This window comes from Balearica regulorum, chromosome 15, assembly GCF_011004875.1.
Source record: "Balearica regulorum gibbericeps isolate bBalReg1 chromosome 15, bBalReg1.pri, whole genome shotgun sequence".
Taxonomy (NCBI): domain Eukaryota; kingdom Metazoa; phylum Chordata; class Aves; order Gruiformes; family Gruidae; genus Balearica; species Balearica regulorum.
The window spans coordinates 2,197,910-2,223,685 of NC_046198.1; the positions used below are offsets into that span (position 1 = coordinate 2,197,910).

General features: G+C 54.3%; 2 protein-coding genes across 9 annotated transcripts; one reads left to right on the forward strand and one right to left on the reverse strand.

Annotated features, from left to right (window-relative positions):
* The first annotated feature begins 109 nt into the window (after positions 1-109).
* On the forward strand, positions 110-16,498 carry ANKS3 (ankyrin repeat and sterile alpha motif domain containing 3). Of its 7 annotated transcripts, none has more exons than XM_075767176.1 (18): positions 110-156; positions 3,558-3,658; positions 3,798-3,973; positions 4,315-4,513; positions 4,718-4,839; positions 5,571-5,652; positions 6,290-6,425; positions 6,735-6,893; positions 7,729-7,854; positions 8,550-8,665; positions 9,533-9,700; positions 10,277-10,401; positions 10,662-10,803; positions 11,296-11,468; positions 12,737-12,840; positions 13,727-13,810; positions 14,309-14,403; positions 14,655-16,498. In XM_075767176.1, exons 3-17 carry the CDS (start codon positions 3,804-3,806, stop codon positions 14,389-14,391), a joined length of 1,989 nt encoding a protein of 662 aa, XP_075623291.1. In that variant the 5' UTR covers positions 110-156; positions 3,558-3,658; positions 3,798-3,803; the 3' UTR covers positions 14,392-14,403; positions 14,655-16,498. The 7 variants fall into 7 exon arrangements, 6 of the variants coding, with proteins under 6 accessions (XP_075623291.1, XP_075623290.1, XP_075623289.1 ...); XM_075767175.1 differs by having other exon boundaries at positions 121-156; positions 12,737-12,852; XM_075767174.1 differs by lacking the exon at positions 110-156 and adding an exon at positions 2,696-2,905 and having other exon boundaries at positions 10,301-10,401; positions 12,737-12,852.
* Positions 16,499-17,525: 1,027 nt separating this feature from the next.
* Positions 17,526-24,748, reverse strand: LOC142603938 (glucagon receptor-like). 2 transcript variants are annotated; one of them, XM_075767178.1, is made up of 14 exons: positions 24,386-24,748; positions 23,455-23,600; positions 23,103-23,199; positions 22,670-22,777; positions 22,255-22,376; positions 22,044-22,150; positions 21,782-21,938; positions 21,198-21,357; positions 20,918-20,978; positions 20,655-20,724; positions 20,107-20,195; positions 19,787-19,925; positions 19,492-19,533; positions 17,526-19,352 (listed from the first exon to the last, which is right to left on the reverse strand). In XM_075767178.1, the coding sequence occupies exons 2-14, from the start codon at positions 23,524-23,526 to the stop codon at positions 19,281-19,283; spliced, it is 1,296 nt and encodes a 431-aa protein (XP_075623293.1). In that variant the 5' UTR covers positions 23,527-23,600; positions 24,386-24,748; the 3' UTR covers positions 17,526-19,280. The 2 variants fall into 2 exon arrangements, with proteins under 2 accessions (XP_075623293.1, XP_075623294.1); XM_075767179.1 differs by having other exon boundaries at positions 18,303-19,352; positions 23,455-23,580; positions 24,386-24,452.
* Positions 24,749-25,776: the final 1,028 nt, after the last annotated feature.

Consider the following 25,776-nt stretch of genomic DNA (forward strand, 5'->3'; position numbering starts at 1 on the left):
TTCTATTGGCTTGGCGCCTCGAAGGGCGGAGCTTCCTTTTTTCCGCCGCGGAGGCTTTTGGGTTTTGTAGTCTGGAGGCTCGGCCGGGCGGAGATTTCCCAGCATTCCTTGCGTGGGCGGGGCGACTTCCGGTAGCGGAGCTTACCGGGTGTGCAGGTGAGGGGCGGCGGGGCCTGTGGCGGCTTGGGCTGGTGTTTGTGGAGAGGGACGGCTTTGGGCGGTCGGCTCATGGCCAAAGCGGTTCTAGTCCGTTAGCTGAGGTACCGGGCCTGCGGCGGGGTAGGCCGGGGCACCCCGGCGGCGCGAAACTCGCGCCGCCGGGGTGCCCCGGCCTACCCCGCCGCGGAGCTGAGACTAAGTTCTTAGAAAAGACCTCGGAGGAACTGTTGCCCGGTGAGGTGCAGGCATAATATTTTGCATTGAGACTTCTGGTAACAGCCGTGTAGCTACCGGTTTGACCAGTTACAACCGGGCTTGCTCCGCTTCAGGTGCATCGTTCTGTGACTGGAGTCTGCCCGATACCGAGCCCCGGGGGCTGTGGTGTCCGGCTGCTGTGCCTTGTCTGGCATAGCCTCTATCCTGGGAAATGCGCTCTCTAATGTGGCTGCTGAAGTGCTTTTGTGCCTCAAATATTGTCTTTTGGAGAGTGTATTATGTACTTGAATGTGCCTGAGAGCGCCAGGCTTGTGGTAGAGATGAAGAGCTTGGTGTCTTTTCCACAGGCAAGGTTGAGCCTAGGGGTTGTGGTTCCTACAGCTGTAATGTGTGTGCCTGTCTCTGGTCAGTCAGCAGACAACAGTCCCATGCAGACAAGATGTTCTGGGAGCGCTTGTTGTGGCTGAGCTGGTAACAACTATTTGTACTTATACAAGGATGTAACAAGGCTGCTTATTTCCCTCAATAGGTTGTTGCTGAGTTTAGTGGAGATAGAACCAAGTCAGGAGCATGTTATCAGCTCGATGGCTCAGTTGAAGCTCCAGCAACCTCCACACTTGTGCTGTCTTGGGTGTCTTCTGTCCTTTGGGACAGAAGGACCCGTGTGGGTGTTACCTGCGTTTATGGAAGAGGTGGTGAGAGACTGAATGTAGCAGAGCCAGTGCAGCTTAGTGGTGCCTGATGAGTGGTGATTAATGAGCAGTGTTGGATTTGTTCTGTGTTGGGGACTAGTTGTCTGAGTTGCTTCTCAAATTGCCTCCCATTTATTTTAGTATGACTCTTCTGCCACTCCTTCATCTGCTGTTGCTTGTTCCTTAAGCTTAGCCTCCAAAAACATACACTAAGGTGCTTTTTGCTGCAGATTGTATACTAATTTTTTTATAGCATATTTCTTTTTTCCTGCCTTCTGGTTTTCTCAACTGCTCAGACAGTAAACTCTCCAAATCCAGGACAGTGTGGTGTTTGCTACCTGCTCTGAGTCCCAGCACAGTAGAGTTCTGATTCTGATAATTATCTTTAATCCATCAACACCTAGCTGTTTGATAGTAACAGTTTTGTGGGGCTGAGGAAGCTCTCTAACAAATGTCAACTTAATTGCTCTGCTGCAAAGCATGAGCATGTCAATGTGCCGGGGATGTTTGTCCAGCTTATTGTTAGCAACCAAACCTCTGCTGGTAATCCATCCTAGTACACTTGGTTTTCCTCTTACAAGGATTTTTGTGGTCTTTAAGCAAAATCTTCTGTGCTACACCTTAAGCCTGTTATGTTCTGTCATATTCACCATGGCCACAAGGAACAGATTATTTCTGTCCTCCTCTCTGCAGCAACCATTTATGTATTTGAAGGCTGTTATCGCATGTCCCCTCCAGGCATCTCCTCTTTAGTCCAGACAACCCTGATTTCATTTCACCCAGTCTTTTCATTTCGATCCTTAGGGCTCTGATCGCTTTTATTGCTCTCCTGTAGATTCTATTCAGCTGTCCTCTGTATTTTTCTCAGGTGCTTGCACAGCTGACATCATGCTCCAGTTCAGGCTGGGGTGAAATCTCAGAGTTTAAAAAAACCCAAACCACATCTGAGTGTGCTTCTACAAACTGTCCTGGATTTTACCCCCTTTAATTGTGAATGTGCCTTTTTGCCTTCCAGGGGCAGCTTTAATCTGTTGTAGTGAGAAACACTCCTCCTTCATCCCCCTATGATCCACACAAATCCAATTATATCTCTTTGCATTTCGATTGTGAGTTGTTCAGTTCTTTCATTTGTGTTCTGCCCTTCATATTCTTGCCTGGGGCCTCTGGGTTGCCAGTGTAATACAAATTGCTACTATTAGGTAAAATAGGTGCTTTTTGCAAATATCTTAAGAAAGGAATAATCTACTACCAGCGCACGCTGATTAGGTAGAATGGATGGTGCTTTTGTAGTCTTAACAAACTGAAGGAGGAGGAGTAGAATAAAAGCAAGGTGTGGGAGAAAGGATCCAGATAGGGAGTGAAGAGGTAGGAATTAAAGGTGTTTTGCTTATGCTATAAGAAAAGGGGCTGCTGCTTGCAAGACAAAGACTCCCAATTATTTAGAAAATACAAGGGTGGTTTGAAATGTTACAACTGAGGCAATCTAAAGAGCAACTGCTGCTGAAAAGCATGTTCCTGCTCTCTTTTATGCTTCACCAATGCCAAATTTGGCATTTGCATGACCCCAGAATGAATCAGTCTAAGGAATTAATCTAGCCAGAAATTATCAGGAAAAAGAAAGAAGACTTTCTGCTGGCTTAGCTGCCTCACATAATACATAGTGGGACTAGGCAAACCTCAGAAGCCCTGCATGGTGGGCGATGAGACTACGGGGAGGGGAACACGCTTCCCATTGGATTGGCTTGGATGTAGCCTGAAACTGCAGCTGAAGACCTCAGATGATAGATGCAGCTGTGTCGAACAGCTTTTTATGAAGTGCCAAACAAGAACAGTCTCCTGTGAGTGGTTAAAATGATTAATATGCAATTGCTCCCTAAGGCTAGGGATAGGAAATAAACCTTTCAGACAATCATGAAAGTGTACTAGCTTTGTAATTAAGTTAGTGTCTGCAGGATGGCGGACATGCTCAGATAATGAATGGACAGGTGCACTGCTGCTCAAAGTGTTTCAGCAATTTCCAAGATTCACAGAGACAGGACTGGGCTGCTTCTGAAGTGCTGAAACAATAAATGGTAGAAACAATCTACTTACAACGTGATGACGTGATGAAGTGTGCACCCTATTCAGGTGATGTTAACTCCTTTTGAGAGCAGTGGACAGTTGTCATTATTAATGACCACGTCTTAATTTAAGCAGGGCCATCCTGTAATACAAGACAAATGAAGAAAGACTAGGAACATCTAACACATGAATTCTTAATTCTCTCTCTGAATTATAAAACATGCAGACCAAGAATTAGATCCTTTTTGTATAATACTAAGTATGCTGTCAGCACTTCAATAGGCATTTAATCTTCTCTTGATGAGGGTATCCAAAGCTGCCTTAGGCATATTTTGATTAGAAGGGGGGAAATAAAGCCAGTGCTTCTGAAGTCTTAACATGAGATTTCAAAGGTGGTTTTTTTAGCATTATTGGCTTTTATTTTTCCAGTGAATTCAAATCCCAGAGTCCGCTGCAGCAAGAAAGAACTGCCAGCAAAAACTCTTCAGCAAGTCTTATTGCTTCAGGCTAAAGAGGCGATCAAAGTAGAGGTAAGAATTTGAAACACTAACTCGGAGATGACCTCACCTTCCAAGCCCATGGCACTGTGGAGCTGTAGCACCGATGGGTGATGCCATGTGCTATAGAAAATGGAGATCTGCAGCTAAAAGTTCTGCTTTGGTTACTCAGGGCAGGATGTCGGAGCTGAGTGATGAAGCCAGTGAGTCGGAGCTGCTGAGCCGCAGTCTTTCCATGTGGCACGGGGTCGGTCAGATGATCTGTCGGGAAGAGCTGGACGTTCCCCTGGACTTGCATACGGCCTCCTCTGTCGGGCAGTATGAGGTGGTGCAGGAATGTATTCAGCGGTAAGGAGGGGCTGGGGAAGGGCACGGGTCTATGGTTACTTACTGCCAGTTATGGTTTTTCACAGGCTGCTCTACATGTTGGTCTAACATTGCAACGGGGGCACATCACTGGAACTCCCAAAATGTTCTTAAGCACAAAGTTTCAAGGGAAAAGTCTGCTGATAATTTTTATCTCCTTATTGATTCGATGGAAGTTTTCTTGAGCTGGTAGGAATTCCCATGCAGGCTTCAGTGCTAGAATTTTTTTCAGCCTTTCAATACAGTGATGGTAGTAAGGAACCTACTGTGATCTACAGCTCCAGGACAGTAGTTCAGCTGAAATTCTTTTCTCTGTTATTTAGTGGAGATCTGGATTTAAATAAGAGGAATTGTGGTGGCTGGACTCCACTGATGTACGCCTCCTACATTGGCCACGACACCATTGTGCACCTGCTGCTGGAAGCAGGAGTGAACGTGAACATCCCCACACCAGAAGGGCAGACACCGCTCATGCTGGCCTCCAGCTGTGGAAATGAAAGTGTTGCTTACTTTCTTCTACAGGTGTGTATCGCATAATAAATAGGTAAAGCCACACTACATGGTTTAAATTCTCCGCTGGTTACAAACAAAGCATGCAATTTTACATTCTTGCAAGTTCAGCTTCCTGACAGGGATTTAAACTCTTGGTATCGCAGCACAGAGGGGCAGTGGCTAAGAGACCCAGCAGAGAGGGTGCAGTAAAGAACATTCTCTGTTCTCTTGAAGCAAGGCGCAGAGCTGGAGATGAAGGACATTCATGGTTGGACCGCCTTATTTCACTGCACCAGCGCCGGACATCAGCAGATGGTCAAGTTCTTACTGGACAATGGTGCAAATGCCAACTGCAAGTAAGGAGGAATCTGTCATTTCATTTCTCGAAAGAAATTTCTTATTTTAGTTGTGGAGCAGAAATTAATTGGCTTATGAATGTGTTCAAACATGGACAGGGAGAAGATGCCTGCTTTTGTCTTTCCTCCTGTATCTTAGGAATCATGGCATGTTTTATTAGCTAACACAAGGACAGGTTACCTGCGAACTGAACACTGAAGTCTGCCTATGTTGTCACTGTTTATTTAAGATCAAGAGAAAGTAGATTTACTATTTGTTTAATTATGGGCTAAACTCTGAAAGTAAGCAGGTGCAACGCCTTCTGAACTCAAGTGCACTTTGCAAGTCTTTCTACTGAATTTTCTGTGTACTTGGAGTTCAGTTTGGGGTTTGGTTTTTGTTTTTTTTTTTGAAGTGTGCAGTGCATTCCCGTGCCTTGGGAACTGCCTGTATGTTTGTGTATTGAATTGCCGGAGGTCAATGAGAGGTTCTTGCTTTGTTAGGTCCTGCAAAACTGATTTTGCTACTGAAAGGCACAACTGGAAGAGTAATCTGTTGCTGTGCAGCCAATAGAGTAACACTTACTGAATCTCCACTGGGAGTTTTACTGAGATAGACCGGAGTGCAGTAGAGCAGCCAATACACGATACAGTTTGTGATCAGCTGAGGGCAGGTAGGGTATGGCAAAGACTGCAGCATATTTCAGCTTTGATTATTCTAGTCTATGTGTGCGTGTTTGTTCTCTCTCCAGGGAGCCTGTGTATGGATATACGCCTCTGATGGAAGCAGCTGCTTCTGGCCATGAGATAATTGTTCAGTACCTTCTCAATCATGTAAGTGTCTAGACAGTTCTCTGTAAAGCTGAAAATCTGTGGTTCCTGCTCTTGGAGGGGAAGAACCACAAGTCTGACACCAGACTTCTTACAGTGTTACATTTGATTCTTGATGACAGTCACCTCCGAAGTCCCAGACTTCCCGGACTGTTCTCAAAGTGTCTGCTTTCCGAAGTCTAGTACTCTGATTTTACACTGGCCTTGCATGAATAGGAGTGACATCTAACTGTCCAGGTGTAACTGAATGATGACTGACTTAGAAAACAGATAATACAGTAATTTCCATATTGTTTACAGGCTTGCATGCTTGGGCTAGTGGGCATCTTCTACCTCCAGCTTACTTCCAGGAGGAGACAGCAATGTAAAACATTTTTCAGATAAAACAAACTAGTTCCCCATGGCAATGCACAAGAGCCACATACCTGGGCTACTTGGCATTTGGGGATTGGAGAGACTGTGGATAACTAGAAAGGCAACAAGGTATTAGCGGAGCTTGAACTGTCTGTCAAAGGTTAGCTTGTATTTCTGATGGGCTTGGAGGAACTAAGATAATTCTTTGGCTCCTTTGAATTTTTGTATATAGTGCCTTCTGCTATGTACATTTTAAACATGGTTTTGTGGGTGTTTTTTTCTCTAGGGAGTGAAGGTAGATGTCAGAGATAACACTGGAGCCACAGCACGGACACTGGCCATGAAGTATGGACATACAAAGATTGTGGGGCTGATAGATTTGCACGCAGCCCCAGTTCCCAAGGTCTTCTGCAGGGGTCCAGGTAACAGAGGTGTTTTACCTTCTTAATTTTAAGATAGAACCTGAAGAGAGGTCCTTGATATTTTGCAAGTATGTTATTATGTGTATGGGGTAGTACTAGCTGCTCTGTCCTGGAAATTACGGCATTTCTGAGCGCAGAAGAGGCACAGATCCGGTTCTTTTGTCTGTTGGCCCTTTTCTGTCCTAGTTAAACTGTTTTGCCCTCCTCTTAACATTTCCTTTTTATTTTCCACCGCATTTATAGGACTAATAGCAAATAAAGTTGGTAAATGAATTACTGTGATGCTAACAATCTTTGTTTGAACTACAGGGAAATATGAAGAGCTGAGTTCCTCAGATGAATCATGTTCTGCTCCCCAGAGACAGAGACCTGTTCGTAGGACCAAGGGTCCCAGCATCCATGATGGGCCCCAGGCGCTGGCTAAGATAACAGCAGTTGGAATCGGGGGAAAGAAGCAGTCTCACTATGGTGAGAATAGTTAGAAGCCTAATTGAGAGTCCTTTGAGGTCTCTCAGATGCTTTGCAGCTATTTCTGTGCCAATATTTTCCTCTTTTGACTTGGGATTCACGCGCAGCTTGTACAGAAACAAAGATAGCGAACACCTTCATACAACGCTATCCAATCAAAATGAGATTATAAACCCCTTGCAATAGGCCAAGAGAAAGATCATCCCAGTGGTATGAGTTTTCTTGTGCGTGTCATAGCTGTAGATGTTTCTCAGGCTGATGACCTCATTGTCTAGAATAGCCAAGAATACGGACTTAAAAGCACGTTCAAAGTTCGGTTCATTCTCTTCGTACAGACACATACTATCCCGCAGGCAGTGGCTGTATTGAAATGGTACACTCAGCTTCTGAAACAGTAGTGGGATGCTACTGGAGTTTTAATGCAGATGCAGAGGGGTTGGCTCTGCAGGGTGTGCTTGGCTGGGGATGGATGGGACACAGCTGACACCTTGCTCTCTTAAGCAGGTGTTTTTCCTTCTTTGATAATTTGGGTATGAAGAGGAGAGTAAATGCTGAAAGCTGCTGCTTAAGGTGCATCTCTGCTATGAGGCTGTTTCCTCTGACTTTTTTTTCAATGCAACCATCTAAATCCAGTACAGCTGGTGTGTGTTGGTATGAGGGAGGCTGCAGGCATATGTGTTTCTCAGTTTTTCTGTGTGCTTTTTAGAATGGAACGTGCTAGTTGACAGGACAGTCTCTTTGATTGTTTTCAAATCCCTGAGTGGTGCTTTTTCCTGCTGGAGCCTCCCTGGTAACTTGCATCCTAATCTTTACTGGTTCTCCCTTTTGCACACAGAGCAGGTTCCTCCTCAGGGCTACGTTACCTTCAATGATGATGGCAGCTGTGAAGCAGACAATATCCGGAACAGGGATGTTACCTCTCCAATTAACGAGCAGGATGTGGAGAGCAGCAGCAGCAGGGGTAAGTCACTGTCTCAGAAAATAGCCTGGCTTGCAGTGCACACCTGGATGTGAGATTGACCCCTGGGCTTGCATGTTCCTTTCCCACTAAGATGTTGAGGATTGGAGTACCTCTCATGAGGAAAGGCTGATGGGATGGTTTAGCCTACAGCAGAGAAAGCTCAGTGGGGACCTCGTCAATTTGTACAAAGGGAGGGTGTAAAGAAGATGGAGCAAGGCTGTTTACAGTGGTGTGCAGTGACAGGACAAGAGGTAACGGGCACAAACTGAGAGACAAGAAGTTCCTTCTGAACATAAGGAAATGGTTTATGTTTTATTTTTTACTGAGGGTGACTGCACACTGGGGCAGGGTGTCAGAGGTTGCGGGGTCTCCATCCTTGGAGATGTTTCTGGACGTGGGCCTGGGCAGCCTGCTGTAGGTGACGCACTTTTCCGCCCCGTAACCAAGAACCTCACAGAAACACACTCAGCCTTCCTGTTCTCTGTGGTACTAAACAGACTTGGCTAAAGATTAGTGCCTGGGATCAGACTGGGATATTTCTGTATCTTGTGTCATGAGTGCTGCATATGAAGCCTTGCTCTGGGTTTCTCCTTCCTTTATACCTCCAGCAGGTTTTGCTGGTTATTGTGTAGCAAAACCAGCACTGAGAGTAAGGAAGTTGAACCTCAAACTTTTTTTTTCGTATTCCTTTCCAGAGGATAACGTTTTCTTCACCAACAACTTGGCAACCGTCAGGAGCAGCAGCAGCAGCAGTGAATGCCTGACCAAAGCCCTGGGGGTCAGCAGTGAAGGCTCCTTGGAAAGCAATGAGGTGGGGTTTTCAATTTTCTTTTCTCTGTCTTTAGCTTGGCCAGTGCTGTCACCCTTCCACAGCCTGCTATGACTCTACCTCCGCAGGAGGCTGTAGTACCAGACTGGAGGAGGAAAGGTGGTATTACAGGGACAAGAAAACAGATTTCCGTATCTGAAGAACATGGATTGGCTTGTTTGATCTCTGGCTAGTAGCCAGTTCTCAGTGTACATTCACTTTAGAACAGGTTGTTGATGGCTAGTCAGTAATTTTTAAGTTCTCCACCGCTTCTGAACTCTTTGTGGACTTCTAGCTAGGTGGTGGTCAAGAAAGGATGGGAGTTGCTAGAGCTGGGTCAGTCCTCGAGCTTTGTGAGATAGCAGGCAGCATGGTAAGATTCAGAGAAGCGCAGCAGTGCTGTATTGGCATTTCTGAGGTGTACAGATAAGGGGGAGAAGTTGGTGGTTACTCGGTGGTTCAGGTTGCAGCTCGCATGGTTCAAGACATAGCTCTGGGGCTGATGTATGGAAGGGTGATATAGCTGAACATGAGCAAAAGTCCTCTCTCTTGAGGAGCTTCTCAGGTGGGATCTCAGTATTGGCTCAGGGAGGATTCAGCGTTGGTCTTTGCTCTGGCATGTTGCTTCCTAAGCTGGGATTGCAAGAGCCTGATACTGTTCCATGGAACCAAGCTGCTGTCCTGGGAGGGCCTTGACGCAGCTCTTCCTAATAAGGGCTTTGCTAGTCTTTGTCTGTGTTTGTGGACCGCTACTTGGGTTTAGAGCTTGGGACTTGTAGGAGACAGCACTTGTTAGCTGTGGTGATCCTGGCATCTTTGCATGATCATCTTTGACCTTTACTTTTTGTGGGTTTTCTCTTTCTTTGTCAGGATTCTGACCATGCAAACAGTCCCCCTAGTCGGAAACAAGCCAAGAGCTTTAAGATCAAGAATCGCTACAGCAACAGTGATAGCCAGTGGACCCACTGCCCAGGGAAAGCTGGTGGATCTAGCCAGCACCTAATCCTTCCTGAGCCCCCTGCCTACACAGGGCCCCAGGTAACTGCGCACAGAAAGTTGTCTCTGAAGTAATGCAGCTCATGTCACTGTATCAAGCTTGGGAGGCTGTTCCAAGGTTACCTAAGCTGCTTTCTTGGCCTTCTCAGATAAAAGGGAAGTTGTCACCAAAACACCTTTGATTCCAAACCTCCTGCCCAAACTTACATGCTTGTGAAACAGCCATTTCTTGTACAAAGAACTGTCTGCTTAGGTGTTGCTGTTGCTCAGAGGGGTATTCCAGGCCCTCAGGCCTGTGGGTGTGCTATCAAACATGTCTGTGGTGGGGGCTAGGGTAGATGTTGGTGTGTCTGTCTTCTCTGCATTTGTTACAAGGGGCAATGCCTGCAGCAGACAGGCCAGTCCTGTTGTGTGGTTACGGAGAAGGGACAGTTAACCAGGGGAAGTCGTGATTGCTGCTAGAACCCAGGAAGGCATAACAGCAACATGAGGAAGCAGATGCTTATGATGAAGAGGCATGGCAATGCTTTTGTTTGGGAGGGTATAAATAAGTTTGGGTTTGGGGTTTGTGTTTTTTTGGGGTTTTTTTTGGTGGTTTTTTTTTTTGATGGGCTGCAGGACCTGGCAACATTCCTTGAGCAGATTGGATGCCTGAAATATCTCCAAGTGTTTGAGGAGCAAGATGTCGACCTCCGGATCTTCCTGACCCTCACAGAGAGTGACCTGAAGGAGATAGGCATCACGTGAGTGTCTGTAATGTAGTTCTTATCTTTCCCCTTACAAACCATGCGCACAACCTGGTCAGGAAAGTTTAGCTTAAGTGAGTGCTTTTCTGTTCTGGCTGTCTCCCACACAATTTTGATGTCCCCTAGTTCTTGGCTGCAACAGGCTTCTGTTTTTGGAGCTGCCTTGGAGGAATCAGGAGACTGCAGAGGTCCTCATGAGGGCCTAGGGACGGGTGGTGCAGTGTTTGGTTCCTGATAGTTTCCCCTTTTCCAACCAGTCTCTTTGGACCCAAGAGGAAGATGACTTCTGCCATTGCCCGATGGCACAGCAACGCTCGGCCGCCCAGTGATGCCCTGGAGCTGGCCTATGCCGATCGGCTGGAGGCTGAGATGCAGGAGTTGGCCATTCAGCTGCACAAGGTAAGAAGTCAGCTGTGAGCTGCTCAATGCCTTATCACACTGCAACAAGTGATCAGAAGCATATTTTTGTGTTGTGCCTCTAATAGCCTGGGGTGAAGGAAAAGTCATAACTTTCAGTGGACACACTTGATCTCAGGTAGATGAGGTAACACCATAAGTGTGGCTTATCCACTCCTCATCATCTGTGCTCCATGCTTGTGAAGCCTTTATGTCTCTGTTTCCCATCCACCTGAGAACTAAAAGGGTGAGAAGGAGGAATTGAATACCTACATTTTCAGCAGTGTCATTTTTGTGGTGAAGTTGTGCAGCCATTAGTGAACGGACTTCTGTTGATTTGGGAAACTGGGCCTACTGAGTATCTTTGCAATAACGAAGAAGGGGGAATTGTAACTGTGGGGCTGGTCTTGGTTTGGTGTGGAGAGAAACATGCCTGCATGTATGAGAGTGATATACAGCTTTCCCAGCCTAATACTCTGTTCTGCTCTGCTGTAGAGGTGTGAAGAGGTGGAGGTGATGAAGGGCCAGGTGTGCCAGGAGCAGAAGCTGCGTGCAGTGGCTGAGAGCTGTTTGATGGAGCGGGATGAGACCTGGAATGCTATCCAGTGCCAGCTCAGAGAGGCGCAGGCCATCACCAAGGATGCTGGAGTCCTACTGGATCAGATCAAGTAAGTCATTCCCAGGAAATAGCACTGAGGCTGCTGGGAAACGGGATTTGGAGAGTACAGAGATCAGAGGTCATATTGGCAGCCTTACAGGTGATGCTTAGGTAAGGCAGGAGAGCTCACCAGGCATCTGAACCCGTTTTGGATCCTGCCTGAGTTTCTGTAGTGGCAAGCCACAGCCACGTGAGCAGCTGTGAACCCTTAATCAGATACATGAGCTATAAATGGCCTGACTTTCAGAGGTGCTGAGTGCTCCTGTTTCAACTACAAGGAGAAGGCTCTTGTCTCCTTTGGAACCAAAAGGTGAAGTGCTTTGTGCTTACCTGAGGCCCAGTGACCAGGGTATAACCTGGTGATGGGGTGAATGCAGGAAAGAGTTTCTAACTTCTAAATCAAAGGACTTGCAATATCTTGCCCTGACTAGTGAAGAATACTTTTCTTGCAACTCGGACACCTAACAGAAAAACCTGCCCTGTTCATTCACACCACTGCTTTTGAGTTCTGTCTTCCCCACATCCTAATATATCTTCTGTTGCCTTTGTGGTGCTTTTCTCCCAGCCCCAGTTGGACTCCTGTCATGGGTTCTGTTCTGTCCACTGACAGAACAGACACCTCCTTGAAGGTGGTGTTAATCCTACTGCTGCAGTTCCTGGCCCAACAGGGAACAGACCCTGCTCACTACTAAGCCAGGGTGAGCTGGGGTTGGCTTCCAGAGGACAGCAGAGCAATGCTCCCAGCTGTGAGGGGCAGAGCGCTTGCATTTTCCCCCTGGCTGAGAGCTGAGTCTTCTGGTAGAAGGGCCCTGCTATGTTCTGAGGATACATTGTTTGAACCAATGGTGTGATGATGTTAGCCAGAGAACTTTGTGTGCCTCTCTTGCTTTAACCTGATGCCTGTCCCGAGGTAGCTTCGTTTGCTCATTAGAAACCTTGGATAAGGCTTGATTCTCGGATAAACCAGGCGCAGCCCCTGGCTTGGGCTTTCTCCTGCTTATGCCGCCCCCTCCTTCTCTTCTCCCCCCGCAGCTCCTCTGTGGACAGGGGCAGAGATTGCTGTGGAGATGGGGCACAGTGGAGAGCGCCCTGAGCTTTGTCTGGGGCACGTCTTCCTCTTCCTGGGAAGGAACAAGGAGCAGTTTGTAACCCAGGGCGTTAGATGCGGTCCCTCGGCACCCCAAGCAGGTACTTGCAGGATGTAGGAGTGCACAGACCGGCGTGTTGTTCCAAGAAGTGTCCCTGTGCACTTCTGACGGGCTTTCTCTTGTTTGGCAGATCCTGTCAAGCAGAGCTGTCCTCCCGGCTAACCCAAGAGCAGGCAGTCGGCAGAGTGCTGGACACAAAGGTGCAGCTGGGAACTGGTGAGAGCAGGCAGCCTGGTGAGCATCTGGGTGAGGAAGAGCTTATCAAACTACAGAAATGGGTGCGAGGGGTGGGTAAACAGCAGGACACCCCAGAGCAAGCCACGTGCTTGTCCTTCATTGCTGGAAGGGTGAAGTTAAAGTGATTTGGAAATGGATGAGCAGCCAAACCCTTAATTTTCGTGTAAAAATTCTTGCACTCGGGGTATTTGTACTTTTAACTGCAGCAGAGTTTCTCAGCAACTTTTGATTCTTAGCAAGTGGGAAGTTTTGGGGTCTGGCAGGCGTTTGTGGCTAAAAAAGCAAAGCTGTAGCAGAGGCACCCAGTAGCGGTCCTGCTTCACAGGCCTGTGGCTGCCTTGTCCTGCACTGCAGCATGTGGGCACCTCGTGTGTTACCCCACTGTGCGCTACAGCAAGATCCGAATCGAAGCCGTGGTTGGTTCCCCAACCCAGTCTGGGGGATTGTGCTGTTCCGTCCATGGGGCAAACTGCTCTATGTGGCTGGGCAGGCTTGGCCCACCAGCTCCTTATCACAAGGAGTTAGCAAGTGGTCCTGCTGCCCGTGACGTGCTTCCAGAGTCATGCTCTTTGCTGCTTGTGTTTTAAAAGTTGAGGCGAGTAGAGATCCTGTTGATTTCTGTCCACTGTACTTAATCTCTCTGAGATTCTCCCAATATACGACCCAGCCAGTACAAAAAATAATAAATTCCTAAGTGGTAGAATTGCCAGAAAAACCCCTCAGTTTGTCACAAGCAGTTCCAGCTCTCTTCCCATGTGACTGAGAACCCCAAACTGGAGTAGGCTTTGGGTATGGACACTTCACAGCAACGTCAAACCCTTGTCTCTGCTCTCTCACAGAGAGCATGCAGATTGATTAAATGTGTGGTTCCTCTTTCTTGCAGTGCTGCAAGGATGGCCACCTTCTTTGAAGTCTCTGAGCTTGCCTGAGCTGTCAGCTGTCCTAGAGGAGCGTGTGGGAGAAATGGGTAAGGTGGGGGAGGCCTCTGGCCATGTGAAGTGACGGTTGTGCTGGAGGGGAGGCATGGCTGGGCAGGTTTTTGATGATTTCGCAGGACCTAACAATCCCCCCTCATTCAGGGAAATCTCCAGGCTCTGAAGTTGGTGCTACCGTTTTCTTGCACTTAATTTCACTGCATATCGTGGGCTCTGCCTCATCCTCTGCTGACAGGTTGAGGCTGAGAGAAAGGGGGTACGTGCCTCCCCTGCATCTCTCCTGCTCAGAGATCAGAGCTGCTCGTGAAGTGGTTCCCAAAGCCTGTGTCCTGTTCTGCCGACGACAGGAACTTATCCCGGCAACAGGCAGGCAGAGTAGGCACGCTCCTGTTCTCAGGGGAGAAGGCAGCATGGAGGCAGGAAAACAGTGGTGGAATGCAGACTGCAGCCTGGTCTTTGCTGCTTGCTGGCCTATTGCTAACGATTGATTGATTGATTTTTATTTTTTTTTCCTTTTGGTTTGTCCTCAGGAAAAGCTCTGCAGACTGTGACTCAAAACCTCCAAAGGCTCCAAGCCCCAGGGCAGAGCGGGCAGAGCTGGCTAGAGCCGTAACAAAGCAGGAGGGTGAGTGGGGACTGGTGACGGCCACAGAGGGCTGTGGCATTGAGGGGAAATCATTCCTCGCAGCGAGTAAGAACCATCTGCTGCGTGTTCCCAGAGCTCGCTCGTAGCCTGCACACTGCGGCTCTGCTCTAACTAGTCCTTGTGTGCCCTCTGATTGGTTTTCCCTTTGGGAAATCCCTAGTCCCCTTGTCCCTCTGCCCCACTGAAAGGGTGACTGTGCTGTTGGTTTTTTTCTTTCCTGGTGGCTGCAGGAATACTGACGTCGGGTGACTGTTCCACCCGGAAGCTGAGTGTGCCTGGGAGAATGAGCGCAAGGGCCGTGCTGGCAGCACTGCAGCTCTGCTGAGTGTCGCGGCAGCTGGTGGATGCGCAGAAGAAGGTCTGAGCCATCAGAGAATGTGCCTGGGAGAACAAGGGACAGCAGAAGACAACAACCCAGTGGCTCTTTGGCCCTGACTGTTGACTGGGTTCCCAGGATCATTGTTGTTCATATCAAAAGGTTAGGTTAAGAGAAGCACTGAGCCCAAAAGATTTATCTGCCTTAAGCTTCCTGCAGCCCTTGTCATTCAGGGCTGTGTGGTTGTTAGAAAGCTGCCAGTTACCCACAGCAATCAATTATCCATTTCCATGTCCTGTCCTCCCCAAGACCTCTGACGCTTGCCCTGGCCCATCTATGCCATGTGGATTCGTAGTTGCTCAGGAGCTGACCCAGAAAATGTATCTGAGGCAATAAGGCAGGCAGGTTTGTTGTGGGTGGGTACAGTGAGCGGAGTTTGTAATGTTTGGCTCATTGAGCTGCAGCGAAGCTCGTACAGCCCTAGTCTGTAGCTGGAACGTCTGCCCTTCTGCTGTCCCAGATCTGTGGGACCTTCAGAACCTCTCCTCCAACCAGCCCACCCTGGTTCAGGTCAGATTCTTGCTCCTGTCAGGAGTTGTTCGTGATCGTATTATTCAGTCCCAAAGAATTCATTTTTTGTGGTAAATACTTTATGGCAGAGACTCTGGTTTGTCAGTGCCGAGATCCCAACGCTGACAGTGGTTGCAAGGCAGATGTTCCCCTGGAAGGACATGAGAGAGAAGGAAGAGCTTGAGACTAAGTCTCCCTGCCTCCGGCAGGCAGCAGAGGGCCGAGGCAGGCAGAACAAGAACTGAGGGATGGATCTGTCCCACATGGGAGATGGGCAAAAGCAATCGCATCCCAGATGTAGCTGTGGTGCAAAGCTTTGGTCCTCAGTCGCTGCCTGCCTTTGGTTTCTGGGCTTTAGTGTTTGGAAATAGTTCTGCCGAGGCATTCTTGTGTTGGTGGGCGCTTTCAAAGGGCAGACAAGTGGTGCAGGAAGAGGCTGCCTCCCCGGTGAGACTGCTCCCGTCTCTTGGAGCTGGGCAAGCAGCCCTAAGGGCTCTGGTGACGGTTACATTGAGGTAAAATGGTTTCCAGCGACTGTTTCTGTGTGTTGTTGAGTCCTGGAGGTGGGGGAAAAGCAAAACCTGAAGTCTGTGAGTGGCCTTGACGAGTCTGGAAAAGTGTTCACAGAAGCAAAAAAAACCCACCCCAAAACAACCCAAAAACCCAAACGAAAGGGCCTGGGAGCATCTGGAGAGCAAGGGAAGCCCTGGCTCAGCAACGCCTTCAGAGCTGGGTAGGCTGTGTGGGAGAGTGGGTGGCTGCAAGGAGATACTACTCAGACTTGGGTCTGGCTTTGCTGGATCATAGAGTGGAAGAAAAATTTTTTTGGGGGGTAAGATGGTAAATCCAATAGATTCTAATGCTTGGGGGGCCTGGGAAAAGGGGTGGATGAGAGAGGCAGCAGGGTATGTATGAAGAAAAGAGAGACCCGCAGAAAAGGTGCTGCAGGAGCCCAGATGTAAAGCCTTAAAGGGGTGCTAGAGTAGCCCAAAAGGACATCGGGAAGAGGATTTTATCGAGTAGTGTTTCCTTGAGGAGGCAATCCCTTAAATGGAGGACTTCAAACAGCAGGCGCTGCTGAAAGGGTGGCTGTGTGGGCAGCAGGGAGTCTGGTGCTACCCTAAGGCGAGCTGTCCGGATAAAATAGTATTTACTGACTTGGATAAAACAATAAAAACTGAAAACCTGTTTCTGGTGCGTGGATTTCTCTGGAGGGAGCTGGGGTTGTAGAATCACAAATAACCTCCCTGATTTATTTCAGGACAATCGGGAATACATCCAGTGCTTTCCCAGCTTCCTCTCCCAGGGGCTGGCATCGCTGAGGGGTCTGGGGCTGCCTTACCCACAGCTTCGCAGCCCTGCCCGGCTCCCCTCGGAGGTGATGTCCTTGCAGCGCTAGCTGGGTAGATGATGTGGGAATTCAGGTGGTCGGGCAGTGCCAGAACTGCGGAGGAAGAGCGTATGTGAGTAACTGAGTGTGTGCTCCGCTCGGGGTTTGGCTTTTTTCCTGCCTGGCTGGACACTTTAGCCCCCAAAAGGTCATAGCTGTGTGACAAAAGTTATCTCTGTGCTAATTTAGGAATGAGTGTAGGCTTTTTTGAGTAGCTTGCTGGGATTTTTGCTGTCAGGATGGAGTAGTGATGTGCCCGGCTCTGGTGGTGTGAGCAGACCCTCAGCCAGCCTCGGGTCTGTCACTAGACAGGTGGCCAGGGGACAGCGTTCAGCAGCTATCACAATTTTTTAAATAGGACAACATAAAAAAATCTTTTTCTGGTCAACACTAAAGCTCTTGGGTGTATTTCAATACAAATTAAGCTGAGTTGGGGTGTGGACTGGTGGGAGTGGAGCAGAGTCCCTCTCGGATCTCTGCCATCTCTGTCGAGCAGAGGAGAATCCAGACAGCAACCCCACTCCTGTCCAGGAGAACTACCTCTGCCTTCTGTGTGTGTGACAGCTCTGCTGGCCTGTGATTTGGGTCACTTTGTATTAGTTATCACCATCATAAGTGTTTTATTTTGCAACTTTCCTCCCTGTGTAAGCTGTAATGTAATCTGAGGCTGGGAACGTGGTGCTACATCGAGCCAGGGGCTCTGGGTACCTGTTCAGTACCCCTGTAACCGGCAGCGCGCGCGCTCCAGTGCAAACCAGTGCCCTCACGTACGCAGCCTGGGAGCTGTTTTCCTCCCTGAGAGCAGACAGAAGCAGCGTGCTCTGCTTGCTGAAAAATAAATGTTTATTTACATCTGAAAAGAGAGTTAATGTGTAAAATGGTCTCACAGGGGTTACATCAATCCAGGAAAACTCCTGCATGACTCTCCAGCCTTGAACCCAGCTGCAGCTGAGCCTTTCTGTGCTCAAGCCAACCCTCCTCGAGACGCTGCATCTGCCGGAGGCTGTCCTCCCCCAGCCCGCAGGCAAAGGGAGCTGGGGCTGGAGAACCTCCTGTGTCCACTTGCATGTAGTGGGGAGGAAAAAGCTGCTTTCTCCCTCCCGGAGTGGCCTTTTCTGCAACGTGAAGCATTGTGCGGTCGGGACAACAGACTCAGCGGCGTGTCTGTCCTGCTAGTGAAGGTACGAGCAAGGGGAACGGGGTGGGGGGTGGCATCTGCTGCTCTCGGCTCTCACTGGGGAGCGCCAGGACCAGTCCCAGGGTGGGAGCAGTAAGTCAGGTGCACGCAGCCGTGCTTGAACCGCGCAGCCTCGGGTGCTTTGCTGGCGGAGGCGTGTGGATGTTCCTGGGTGTCCTAGGGTTCACCAGACTGCTTGGCCAGCTACTTTGGCACCCTACTGCAAAGCAAACGTCTTGAACCCCAGAAATGCTCAGCCGTTGGTCAGCAAAACGCTTCCTGAGCCAAGGGTGCTTCCCGCCCGGGATTTCACGGCTCTCCCTGCTGCGAAGAGGGAGGTGGCTGGGCTCTACGCTGGGCCTGGAACGTGGGAGGTCGGGCTCAGCCCCCAGCTCGGCTGTAGGCTGGCTGATGCTCTCAAGTCCTTCATCTCCCTCATGATTTATTTTTATTTTCCCTTGCCACCAAAGGAAAAGCAATGCTGCCCTTAACGCGTAGGGCAAATACAAGAGTCAAAGTGCTCGAGCGCTGCGGGGAAACTACACGCGTGCCTGCTGCCTCGGCTCTGCCGGCTGTGACGAGGGCTCTGGGGGGATCTGCTGCAGGAGGAGCTCAGAGAGGAGGAGAGCTGGTGTCTCGTGCAGCTGGAGAGCAGCGAGGAGGGAGGCGGGTGCTGATGCCTTGTTCTGTATCGGTGATGAGGGTGGTGAGAAGGTGCAGAAACAGCACCTCGCTATGCAGAGGAGCTTTGCGGGATGGCTCTGGGATGGATGTCTCGGAGCTCTCAGGGTGTTGGTGAGATGGCCCTTGCTTGGGGAGGGTTTGCAGGCGATGTCCTGGATCGGAGCGGTGCTGGCATGGCCCAGGGCGCAGCAGGAGGTGCTTGTTCATCTGTGCAGCAGTGCCGGGCTGAGCAGCGTCTCCCGTTCCCCGCTGCTTGCCCTCTGCTGACGGGGATGGCCAGGCTCCCTCTCCAGCCACCGTGATGCCCTCCTGCAGAGCCCAGGTTGGTGCGGATGAGAAGTGGGTTTCCCACGAGCACGGCTGGTGGATGCCAACAGAGGTAGCTGACGGTGTACAGGCAGCAGTAGAAAGCAGCAGGCGCGTCTCTCCATGCAGCTCACCAAGCCTGAGCAGGGTGAGGCTCTTCTGAGGGGGCAGCGATGTCCGGTATGAGCCAAGGGTGCCTGCCTCCCCTCGGCCCGCAGCCCAGGGATGTCCCCTCCAGCAGTTCCAGTGCTCTCAGGTGCAGCACAGCTGAGACGCTGGTCCCAGCTCAGCTGTCCCGTGTGGGTGCTGCCCCAGCACGGCTTCCCCACGGCCCCCTGCCCCTCCAGCCGGGCCCCTGCGCCCGTCGTGGCCAGCAGCTCCTCTCCTCTGGCTCTGCAGGGCCGGTCACCGCATCACTGGGCGCAGCAGAGCACCGGGTGGTCGAGCTTCCAGAGCTGCCACTTCTTCTTCATCTCTGACTTCACCTGCCATGGCAGGGGAGAGAGTGGGGGCTTTTCCCTGGCTGTGCCCCCCCCCCCCGCCAGGCCTTGGGATGGCAAAGCCACCGGCCGAGGCAGGGCTGAGCCCCAGCGCCGGGCAGGAGGAGCTGCAGCGGGTACGTACCTCCTTATTGGCAAAGCAGTACAGCACGGCCACCAGGAAGCCCTGGAGGGAGAGCAGGGGAGTGAGCCCCCACTGCCACCCCCCTCCCAGGGCTGGGATGGGCCCTGGCCATTTCTCGGTGCTTTTGGGGCTGAGGTCCCCCTGCCACCACTGCCTGAGAGGGCACAGGAGGGACCATCGCACACCCAACGGGGCTGGGGCACTGCGGGGAGAGCGAGCTGGAAGAGGGACCCCTTAGTTCTTGCTCCATGGTGTGCCCGGGGCAGAGCAAGGACGTGTCACGCTCCCACCTCACCTGGAAGGAGTTGAGGAAGAGGGTGAAGAACACCTTGACGTAGCGCAGGATGCCCGTGGTTTGCTCATCGGTGGCAAAGATGAAGACGACCTCATGGATCCCGAAGAGGGGGATGAGGGTGAGCGTGGCTTTGGCCAGGCTGAAAGAGTATAAGGGGACCCCTCCGGCAGCGAGTACTGAAGGGCTGGGGCACGGGTGCCGGCAGAGACGAACCAGCTCTTAGTTCATCTCAGGGTGGTTTAATGGTGGGGAGGGGGAACTGGGGGAGCCCCAGGACTGAGGAGGACCCACAACCGGCCGCCCCCTCCCTCCCGGCTCACCGCAGCTTGTAGTCTGCGTAGCCCTTCTGGTTGGCACGGAGCTTGGCCAGGATCACCTTGAGGATCCGCATGAAGATCAGCAGGTTGATCTGGTGGGGGGGGGGGGAGACAGTGCAGGGGCACACACAGCCCAGCACCCCACCCCGGCCACGATACGTGCCCTCGGGGGCCACAGGAGATGACACCCCCCTGTACTGCCAAGGCTGCTGCCGCCCAGCGATGCTGCGTCCCCAGAGCTGCCACAATCCCCAGACCGTGGCCAGGGAAGCAGCAGGGCCACCCCCAGCCCCCTTCTCTGGGGCTCAGCACAGCTCCCCACCCCGCACGGACCTCCGGAGCCTGGGGGTTAGTGAGCTGGTGCAACACCCCCCCAGCCCCCCATATCCCCCCCATGTGCATTCAGCCTGCTGCCTGGGAAGGCAGCCCTCCTCCCTCCGGGCTCTGCGGGGGGCTGCCCTGGGGGGTTGCTGCCCCCACCCCAGGGCTGGGACCCAGGGGCCAAGCTACCGTTGTCCGAAAAGGTGTGGGGCTGGCGGGTGCCCCCCTACCAGGGAGGCGAGCAGGATGGGGATGCGGATGATCCACCAGTAAGCCATGTTCTCATTCAGCGCCCAGCACCTGCCCAGGGAGACACGGAGAGCAGCACCATCATGCCGTGCCAGGGGGCGCAGGATGAGGCCGAGAGCGTGCCAGCCCTGGCGAGGTGGGTCAGGGACCCACAGCAGTCTCTGTCCCGCCCCCCCCAGCCGAGGCTGAACCCCAGCCTGGGGTTGGGCATCCCCATGGGACCCCCCCATCCCTCCCCACTCACTCTGCGTTCTCCTTCAGGTACTTGGCGGCCATCCAGGGCACCACGAACACCACGGGGGTCCCTGCAAGTCACACAGCAAACCCTGTAAAACCAAGCGCCCACCTGAGCTGAGAAACCGGCCCCAGGGCGGGGGGACAGCGTGGGGACGCCGCGGGGTAGCAGCTTGCCCTGGGGTCAGCAGAGCCCCCATCCCGCACCCTCCCAGGGCCGGTTTGGGCCACGGCGCTTGCCGACACCGAGTGCCGTCCCCAGCCCCGCCGCGTGCCCGGGTGGCCCCTACCCCAGCCCAGGTAGAGGTAGAGCCTGTAGTAATTCTTCTCGGAGAAGACGGCCCCAATCAGCAGCTTGTAGAGGTAGACGGCTTCCACCAGGAACCAGTAGTGGTTGGCCAGGATGCAGTACTGCATCAGCACCTGCGCCGCCCGGCAGCCCAGCGCCGCCTGCGAGAGGAGACCTGCCGTGGGGCCGGCAGCGCGCTCGCGGGGGCACGGGTGCCCCGAGAGCTCACCCAGAGGCAGCCCAGGTACCCCAAGAGCTTGTCCACTGGGTGCATGGTGCTGCACAGGCACCCCAAGAGCTCTCCCATGGGGGCACAGGCACCCTGAGAGCTTGCCCAGAGGGTGCGCAGGCACCTTAAGCACCCCGAGACCTCGTCCATCAGGGGCGTGGGCAGCATGGGTACCCCAAGAGCTCATCCCTCAGGTGCGTGGCACTGCACAGGTACCCCAAGAGCTCTCCCACTGGGTGCCTGGGGCTGCATGGGCACCAGCACCTGGCTGCACACCCCTCCCTGGGGCGATGGTCCCCACCCCGATTCCAGCCCAGCATCGAGCAGGGCCCCCCCCCGCCCCGGGCGGCGCTTGCCTCGTGGCTCAGCAGAGCCTCCCAGTCGGCCACCTGCACCACCTCCATGCCCCAGCGCTTCTCCAGCAGCGCGTCCTTCACCATCACCGAGGTCGCCCGCAGCCCGAAGGAGGCGAAGAGGTTGGCGTGGATGTAATTCCTGGTGCAGCGGAGCTTCCTGCCGAGAGCGAGGGTGTCAGGGGGCAGTGGGGGAACCCCTCGGCTTGGCCATCACCGGCTGGGAAGGACGAGGGGCAGGACCGCATCCCCCCAGTTCTCCTACCTGAAGACGGTGAGGATGAGCAGGGCAGAGACAAGGGTGAGGAGCGACAGTGAGTACCCCACGGTGTAGAGCACCTTGAAGCTCACCATCAGCCGGCGGGCGCCCTCCTGCAGGCGAGCACGGCGCTGGTGAGCCTGGGCGAGCAACACCCTCCGGCACGGCCGGGTGCCCCTGCCCGTCCCTGCCCAATCGCTGGACCGGGGCATCCCACCTCCTCAGCAGTGGACTCCATCTCCTCCTCGCACTGCGAGTAGTCCCGCCAGGGCTGGCTGCCGTTCACCGTCACCCACTGCCCGTCGGTGCCGCACCTGCGGCTCACCAGCCCGTGTTTCACTGCGGGTACAAAGCACCGGCACGTTCCCCTCGGGCTCCCCCAAACCCCTCTCCCGGGAGGATGGGCAAACTCTGCTCAGCCCCAAAGACCCTCTTCCAGGGCAGGTGTGAGCAGGGCACGAGCTGGCTCTGCTCCCTGCCCCTTGTGTCCCCTCAGCCCCAGGTCCGCTTGTGGGTCCCTCTCCCACAGCAACGGGCAGGAGGGGAAACCCCGAGAGCCTCTTCCCCCCCGCCCTCCCCCAGCAGGGCTCAGCCCTGGCTCCCAGCTCTGGGCTGCAGAGAGTGACCATCACCTTTCTCAAACCAGGGCAGGTAGAAGGGGCAGGAGACGTTGACGGTGGTGCCAGGGCTCCCGTCGGGCCAGCAGGCATACATGTCGAACGTCCGGTTGCAGAAGAGCCCTTCCAACGGCAGCGAGGGGGGAGAAAGCCGATGGTCAGACGCTGGAGGCACGGCCGTGTCCAGCCCTGCCGTCCCAGCCCGCTGCCAGCACCTCCGCGGGGGCTGACATCACCCTGATCGGGGCCCTGGTACCTCGGCCCCCCCCAGGGCATTCCAGCCCTGGGCGTCCCGTCTGAGGTGTGGAGACACTCATCAGTCCCTGGCTCATCCCTCCACGGGTGACCAGCATAGAGGATGCTGGAGGAGGGATAAAACCCAGCCCCAGCCATCGCCTGGCTCTGCGTGCCTCCACGTCTGACCCCGAGCCGGGGCACGGCCGGGTACCTGTCGGGTAGGGTTCGCTCGCCATCCTCCTCAAGCACTCGTCACGGTACCTCATCCACTCCTCAAAGGTCTTCTCCAGCACCTTGGCCCCGCCGTTCTGCAAGCCGAGAGCTGGGTCAGAGCCTCCGGCCACGCTGGCCTGCCCGCCCCACCGCAGCGCCCGCCGGCTCTCCAAGACGGCTGCCTGCATCCCCTCGACAAACTCGGCTGCCTGCATCCCCTCGCCTGCTGCAGCATCCTCGAGAGGGGCAGGAACACGCGATGAAGCCAGGACCGAGCCCGTTCGCGAGAGGTCAAAGCCCGGCAACGCCAACCCCGCTGCCCCGTGGGCCGGCCCCAGCTTGCCCCTTACCGGCACGGAGGAGAACAGGCACATCCAGGCAAAATGGACGAGGCTCCGCCGGTACCCGGGCACATCCCTCATGGCTGTCCCCGCTGGCCCGTGGCCAGTGCTCCCAGTACCGGGGTGCGTCTTGGACTGAGATGGGGACCCGGATCCTGGGTGAGAAGCGGAGGGCTGAGGGCGACACGGCTCCGCCAGCCCGCGCTGGTGCGGACGATGCTCTCCCCGAGGCAGCGGAGAACCTGGGTGTGAGTGCCAGCCGCAGGCACGTCCTGGGCTGCTGCAGCCCTGGGTCGCTTCCCTGCCGGAGCCAAAACCTCGGGGAGCATCAGGCAGAGCAGCCAGGGCACAACTGGGTCACATCTCTTGGCCGAGCCTTGCCAGCTTCCACGCCACCGCTGCCAGCCCCCGGGGCAGCTGGCAGGCGAAGGGGTCGTGACGCTGAAGTCGGAGGGGAGCAGAAGCCATCCCGGTGACTGATGTGACAGCCCCTGTGCCACCGCTGCCCACCCTGGCAGGCGGCCGGCACCCCATGGGTGACCTGTTGCCACCGAGCCCCGGGAAGGGGCCGGGGCTGCAGGGACAGCCCTCTCCGGGGGCTCCTCTGGGACCCGCCGGGCCACCCCCAGCCCGCTGCCTGCCAGCCAGGATGGGACACCCCCCCCCCCCAAATCAGCTGCACCCCGTCGCCTCCCGGCCCCGCTCACGCTCACAGAGCCTCTGCAGTCCCTCGCCCGGCCGGGGGGCTCCGGAGGGACAAGCAGCTCCGGCCCCCCCCGACCTCCCCGGCCAACACGGGCGGCCCCAGGCCGGGACCCCCCGTTCCAGCACGGACACCCCCCGCTCTGTGCCCACCCGTGTCCCCGGCCGGCACGGATGCTCCCCGGTTCCTGCCTCCCCCGGGGCTTCCCGGCCAGTCCCGCTCCCTCCGCCCGCTTACCCTGCGCTCCGCAGCCCCGGCAGCCCCGGCAGCCCCGGCAGCCCCGGCTCCGCGACGGGAGCGCGGCGGCGAGTGAGCGGGGTGTGCGGGGGGGTGTGCGGGGGGGTGTGCGGGGGGTGTGTGGGTGTGTGTGTCTGTGTGTGTGTGTGCGGGGTGCGCGGGGTGTGGGGGTGTGTGTGTGTGTGTGCGGGGGGTGTGTGGGTGTGTGTGTGTGCGGGGGGTGTGTGTGGGTGTGTGTGTGTGTGTGCGGGGTGTGTGTGGGGGTGTGTGTGTGTGTGTGTGTGTGTGTGCGGGGTGTGTGTGGGTGTGTGTGTGTGCGGGGGGTGCCGTGCGGCCGCCTCCCGCCAGCGCCGTGCCCCGACGGAGGGGGGGGGGGGTTGGGGGGCGGCACCGCCTCCCGGGGCTCGGGCCGCCCCGACGGGCTCCGGAGGGGAGGGGGGGGGGATCCGCCCCCGCGAAGCTCCGGCACGGCCCCCCACGGAGACCCCCGTTGCATCCCACAGGGACGGGGATGAGGGTCCAGGGCCAGCCCTGCCCGGGGTCCCCAAATGAAATGGGGACAAGGATGGGGGTCCGGCCCTGCCCGGGGTCTCTGGTCCAGCCCTCAAACCGTGGGTCACAGGGATGGGAACGTGGGGCACACCCCCTCGGTGTCCCCCCCGGAGCACCCCCCCGGCCCCACGCAGCCCCCGGGAGAGTGGCGGGGGTCCTTCACCTTCCGGGTTTGGCATCCCGATGGCTGTCCCCTGGGCTGGGTGCTGTGGGGCGCCGGCACGGTGGCAGCCCCTCGCCGTGCAGGGTGGGCTGCTGGGGGCCACCCTCCCCTGGGGACGATGCCGGATCCGGCACAGGGACACAGCCCGTGACTCGGGTCCCATCGTCTGGCCCCAACAACGGGGACATCACGAGGGCAGGGACGCGCCATGGGACAAGCCCGGTGGCCCAGGTCACGCTGCCTCCCCGGCTGTCCCTGCCCCGCAGCGGGACGTCCCATTTACATCCCAACGCTGCCGCTGGCTGAACGCATCAGAAAAAAACATTTATTTTGCAAAACTGGGATGTTTACCCCGAAACCGTGCCGGTGGGCTCAGAGCAGACAGAGCGCTCGAGATGGACGAGGAGCGGCGTCTGCTGCTCTCGCAAAGGGAGTGGTGTCTGGTTATTGCAAGTGAAAAATAACCCGTTAGCGGAGCGGCCCGTGGTCGTGTTTCGCCGGTCTGGGGGAAGCCGAGCCCTCTGGTGTCTTTCTCAGCACGAGCTGACACCGGGCTCTTTCCGGGGCCTCTCCGCCCCGTGCGTTTGCTTATAAGCAGATTATAGCGCTTTTGTGAGTCTGCTCGGTGCGTAGAGATGGAAAGCTAAAAATAATGTGCTCGAGATTTAAAGAGTGG